This window comes from Tenebrio molitor, unplaced genomic scaffold (genome assembly GCF_963966145.1).
Source record: "Tenebrio molitor unplaced genomic scaffold, icTenMoli1.1 SCAFFOLD_236, whole genome shotgun sequence".
Taxonomy (NCBI): domain Eukaryota; kingdom Metazoa; phylum Arthropoda; class Insecta; order Coleoptera; family Tenebrionidae; genus Tenebrio; species Tenebrio molitor.
In genome coordinates, this window is record NW_027184120.1 from 18,764 (window position 1) to 24,569 (window position 5,806).

At 33.2% G+C, this 5,806-nt stretch overlaps 1 protein-coding gene across 1 annotated transcript; it reads right to left on the reverse strand.

Annotated features, from left to right (window-relative positions):
- Positions 1–310: 310 nt before the first annotated feature.
- On the reverse strand, positions 311–5,107 carry LOC138140806 (facilitated trehalose transporter Tret1-like). The gene is made up of 2 exons (XM_069061725.1): positions 4,858–5,107; positions 311–1,826 (listed from the first exon to the last, which is right to left on the reverse strand). The coding sequence occupies exons 1-2, from the start codon at positions 5,018–5,020 to the stop codon at positions 481–483; spliced, it is 1,509 nt and encodes a 502-aa protein (XP_068917826.1). The 5' UTR covers positions 5,021–5,107; the 3' UTR covers positions 311–480.
- Positions 5,108–5,806: the final 699 nt, after the last annotated feature.

Genomic DNA, 5,806 nt, shown 5'->3' on the forward strand with positions numbered 1-5,806 from the left:
ACTCGTTTTATAAGGGCATTGGCGCACTCGTCCCATACAAAACTCCCCTACGGGTCGTTTTCTACATTTGGGACTCGTGCACCAAATCAACCCTTATAAAACTCGTTCATTAATATATGTACTATTAAGTATGTAGTATTTAACAGCATGCGTTAGAAAATGTTGTCTGGTGGAAAAAAATTATAATCACTTTGTAATTCTTAATATGAGAGCTTGTTAATATCTAACATCGATAATTTTATATAATCAGCTTCATTTTTACTTATACTTTGTAGTAAGTACTTGTAGTAAGGTAATCAAGGACATTCACTAACAATTTATAACTTTTATTGGATGGAATGCGACATTTTCGTAAATAACACTAATAAAAAAAGAATGACGAACAGTGATAAATAAATTAGTTCAGTATTACAACTACTTTCATGTTGAAGTAACACTAATCATGACAATATAAAACAATAAATATAATATCACTAAAATTTAAGCGGTAGCCGAGGATATTTGGCCACTTAAAATATCTTGGATTTCTTGTAGACTTTTCCCTGAAGTGTCTGGTAAATATTTATAAACAAATATAGCTGCTCCGATGCAGCATACAGCAAAAATTCCGAAAGAACCAGATGTTCCAATAAAATCGGATACGAGGGAGAAGTATTTGGTTAAGATAAAACCTAAAAACCAACAACCTGCGGCCGTTGCAGTTGAGGCGGCGGATTTAATATTACCAGGGAAAAGTTCGCCCATTACAGCCCATGGCAAAGGTCCAAAACCAAGACAGTATGTAATAATGTACACTACCAAAGAAAGGACAGGAAGCCATGCGATTGAACTAATATCGCTTCCTCCGCTCTTAATGTAGAAAAAAATTGCAAGGGCTCCCTGAGAGACTGCCATTCCAATAGCAGAAAGAATCAAAAGAAATCTTTTGCCCTTTTTCTCGACCAGAATTGGTGTAGAAGCACTGGCAAAAACTTGAACTACACCAACTATAATTGTGGAAATATCAGCCGGAATTGTGCTACCTGCGTCAGTAAAAATATCTTGGGTATAGAAAAGGACAATATTAATACCTGAAAATTGCTGAAAAGCTACTAAACCAACTGAGATAATCAGAGCTTTAGTCAGACCCTTTGATTTAAAAATATCCATGAAAGAAGCTTTGTTTGCCAAAGACTCATCAACACTAGCTTTAATTTCATCCAGTTCATTCTGAATAGCCTCTTGAGGTTTCGAACGTAACTTCATTAAAGCCTGTTGGGCGTGGTCTTTGTTCGTTCGTATTAAGTAATAAGGACTTTCAGGAATAAAAATATAGAAAACTATTAAAAAGACACAAGGTGCCACCACACAAATTATATTAAAAGCACTAATTGACATGTAAGGTCCCAAAGCATAAGAAAACAATAGTCCTATTACTATAAACAACTGCATGAAAGAACCGAGAGAATCACGAACTTCGTCTTCTGCAATTTCTCCAATGTACATTGGTAAAACAGTGAAAACAACACCAACCCCTAAACCACACAAAAATCGTACCAAGAAAAACATTAACGAACTGGTGGCTATAGACGCCAAAGCAAATGCTAAGATGAATGGTGTTATTCCAGCCAAGAGTGTGTTTTTGCGACCGATTTTATCCGCTGCAACTCCTGCGACAAAAGGACCTAGAGTTGCGCCCACTGGCAAAAGAGAACCGATCCAGGATTCCTCGCTTTTGGTCAAAGGAATTGGAAGTGGATTGCCGTTCTCGTGGGGTACCTTCATTTTGGGAATTTCTGGTGAAGTCCATCCAAAGCTGGTTCCGCAGACAAATGCAGATAAATTTCCTGTAAAAATACAAATGTTTGTAACAATTTCAACCAATTATACAAGACCGAGACAAATTGTAACTCGGTACTTATACGATACAAGAGTCCGTCACATTTATCTCCATGATCAACATAAAGATGGCTTACTTTCGAGATTTTTTTAGAGAGAATATTTAAAGATAACAATTTGATAATGTGCTTGGTGACAAGATAATAGTACATTCTTCAACGAGCGTATAATGATAATGGCTATTATTCAAGAGGACGAAAATCGTCCGATTGAATAATAGCTATTATACGCGAGTTGAAGACTATACTTTCTCCACGACTATACCAAGATAAAACAATCTTTGAAAATTGAATTTAATTTGACTTTTAGTATTTGACAATTAAAATTGTGCCTCGTTTAGCAATTGCTACGCGATGCGCGACTTATTGTTTAAAAATCAAAATAGTAGTTTATTTGACGAGTTTACACACGAACGAGTTGAATACAACGTTTTTTGGTTCGACGAGCTCCAAATCGTTTAAAATCTTTAAAATTAGCTTGACGTTTCGTTTTGACAAGTTGTGACATTTATCAAAATCCGTTCACATAGGAGAAAATTCTCAAATTCTGACAGTGTCGAACCAAAAAATTATAAATAATAAATCAGTGAGTAAAAAAATAGTCATGTTTTAGACAGGGTTATTCATCGTAAAGTTCCCGCGAAAATTTAATGTTATGCAACACAAAATACAGCTTAAAACAGCGCCTTGATTTAATTTAAAATAATCTATAATTTACAATCCATGATGGCATCATTGTCAATCATTTTAGAGTCTGACATAATAAAATAAATTCGTACGTCAGTTTTTGTGCGATTTTATCATGTATTCAAACAATGGAAACACAGACATGATTCTCCTTATAAGTAAGTACTTATGTATTGTTTGTTGAATGCACAACTGGCACCTTCTAGTCACCCCATAGGGTGCATTCAATACCTATTATTAGGAGGAATTTCGCGACAAGCTTGCTAACTTAGATAAACTTGGTCTTAAAGATAGCCCCAAAGCCAAAAATCGTGAGGCGTAAGGTCTGGCGAACGTGCCGGCCACATATGCCGGCCGTGGTACATATGTTTCTGACCATTTTTCACACAAAAATAATAAATTAGAATAATAAAATAACTGAACATTTTAATGAAACTCTAATACCTACTGACGCTTACCATCAGATGACATTTATCGCTTGACGACATTGTTGTTTTCCAAGGCACACTAAATTTTGTTATTGGAAGACCGACTATTTTGATAAAAAAAATTTCTTCTTAATATTACTTCAAGGTCAAGTTATTAGATGTCATTTGATTTAGAAAAAAATCCTTCTAAATAAAAACATGTATACATTGCCATTTGAAAAAAGTTTATCGCTTCACATTAAAGTGGAAAAAATCCAAATTAATACGCTTTTGTAGCACCGTGCGATCCAAAAGTCTTTCTACAAGTGGGTCATGACAGTGGAAACGAATGCCGTTGGGCTGCAGCATATTTGGCGCATATTTAAATGAAAATTAAAAATATGCTTTATTAGCGTGTCCGTATCCTTTGATATTTTTAATTTCACATTTTTTTATTTTATGGTGCAATTATAATAATGTCATGGCTCACTTGACAGAAAAATTTTGGATCGCTCGGTACTTACTCGACCAATCATTTATTTGTTTTTTTTTCCTGAAATTGAACAATAAAAAACTGAGTTAGAGTGTGCGGCGGTTTTTAGGAATCACCCTCTATATTTTGTCTATTATCGGTTGGTAGACTTTTTAGCGCTAACTGTCAATAGTTTTATGTCACGTTTAGAATAAAAACGTATACTGTGCTGTCAAATGTCACTGCTGCGCTGTTTTTGAAAATTGCATGTGGCCAACTTCATAATAAAATCACGGCCTACTCTAAATCCGAATTTATTTGAAGCCACGGTACTACATGTTTTATTGTGAACATTTTAGGGCAATTATTTATTTAATTTATTATTTAAATAAGGCTTCAAATTTTTGCTTCAATATTGGAATAATAATAATTAGAGTTATACATATAATAATAATTAAATTATATTCAGAAAATGAAATCAGGACTCCAGTTAAAATTTGATGAATTGGTGCACTTGCTTATAGGCGATTTAAATTGTTACAACATTCATTAAAAGTATTATCGCTCATCGTTGATTAAAATGATAAAAATCCGTTTATAAATAGTATTTTTCGATACTTGTTTAAGTATTAACATTGTATACAAATTAACAGATAAAATGACACTATTATGAAATTAGATTTTGATTACCACTTAGAAGTTATCATTAAATTTCTAGAGATTATTTAGTTTTACGGCCACTCGAGATAAAACTCGTTATTTAGAAATCACAAAATGATTTTTATTTTTTAATAAGTTATCAATTGTATATCATTTAAAGAATCTTAAATATTTGAGTATAAGTGCTGCCGAAATTACTTTGTAAAACTTAAGTGTAACTAAATGCCGATTTTCTGTTAAATTTATTAATAACTATAGGAGAGATTCACGAAACTTTGCAAATTTGCAAATCGTTAACGAAACGGCAAATACAGGGTTATTCTAAATGATTGTAGTCGAAGTAGGCCATGCCCATGTTATTACATTTTTGCCGCTTTCATGTGAACTGTCAGTTGTGTCGCTGTCACTGTCATTTTTTAGGTGAAAAGTGCGGTGATGAGGATTTTATTTATTTTTGTTAAATTAACGATTGAATCCAGAAATATTGAGTTGTTCTACAATCAATTTTAAAAATATTGAGTTGTTTTGCACTCACTTTAACACATCATTTTGATGATTTTTTTATGTGGAGCGGCAACCATAAATTTTACATTCAGTTTTCACACCTACTTCGACTACAATCATATAGAATAACCCTGTACAATGCTTCAACAATGTCAGTTGTCATGGTTTTGAATTTGCAACGCCTTATCGAGCCTTACCGAGTTTCGTGAATGATCCCTTAAGTTCATTTCGTACAGAAAAAACTACGTACCTACACACGCTGCAATGTACAAAAATTTTCGATCGGTGGGTACTGCACTCTCACTTGACATTTTAGTTGATTGTATGTTAATTTCGTCATTTTGAACGTTGTACTCAGCTGTTGAATCTGTCCCCGCTACTGATGTGTATTCATACTCTTCTTTGGCTGTCATTTTCGACTGACTGAACACGAGAACACAAAACCTTTTCGATCAAACTTACTGTAGCGATTAAAACTAGAGTGTGAAACGATCTGATTGTGAGGTCTATTAAATGCTATTAGGTAAAAAGATAAAAGTATCGAGTTGTAAGTGTCTCGTGATTTCTTGACCATCAATTGTTTTTTGTGTTTTTCTGTGATTTTGAAAAAAGTGTGATAATGAACTCATGCGTACAGGTTATCAGTTTTGACAAAATGGTGGTGGAATTATCTCACAGTTTGCATTTAAATAGAAAAAAATATATAAAAAATATAAAATTGGTGTCCGGGTTTAATTTTGACTTTGTACACAGGAGTTGACTGTTATCACATGTTTATTATCCAACAGTGTTTACCGATATCTCTCTTATCCTCCCTCATAATACGAGTGGGACTGTTTTTGTCATTATCTCTGTTTTGTAAACATTTTTTACATAATAACAAGAGATTCAAAGAATTACAATTATTTTGTTCAAATGTGCTTATGTAACGACTAATGACAAAGATTAAAGTCAGTGCAAATTATTGTTCCATTAGATACGCCGCAATTTTTTCCTGACTTGAAAAATATTATGTCATTTGAAAAAGTTTGTGAGATTTATCATATCCGTCAGTCATTGGCAATATTTACGTTTTTTTTTACAGTTGAAAAAAAAAGTTTGCAATAGATTTTACACAATAGTATATTATGCAACAAGATTTATAAACGGCACTTTAGACATGAGTTTTATTAGGCACGAGTGTTTAATAAACGAGTGTC

Coding starts and splice junctions, on each gene's coding strand:
- LOC138140806 (XM_069061725.1), bottom strand. CDS start 5,020: ATGACAGCCAAAGAAGAGTATGAATACACATCAGTAGCGGGGACAGAT. Junction 1,827..4,857: donor GTACATTGCAGCGTGTGTAG/GTACGTAGTTTT, acceptor GTATTTTTACAG/GAAATTTATCTGCATTTGTC.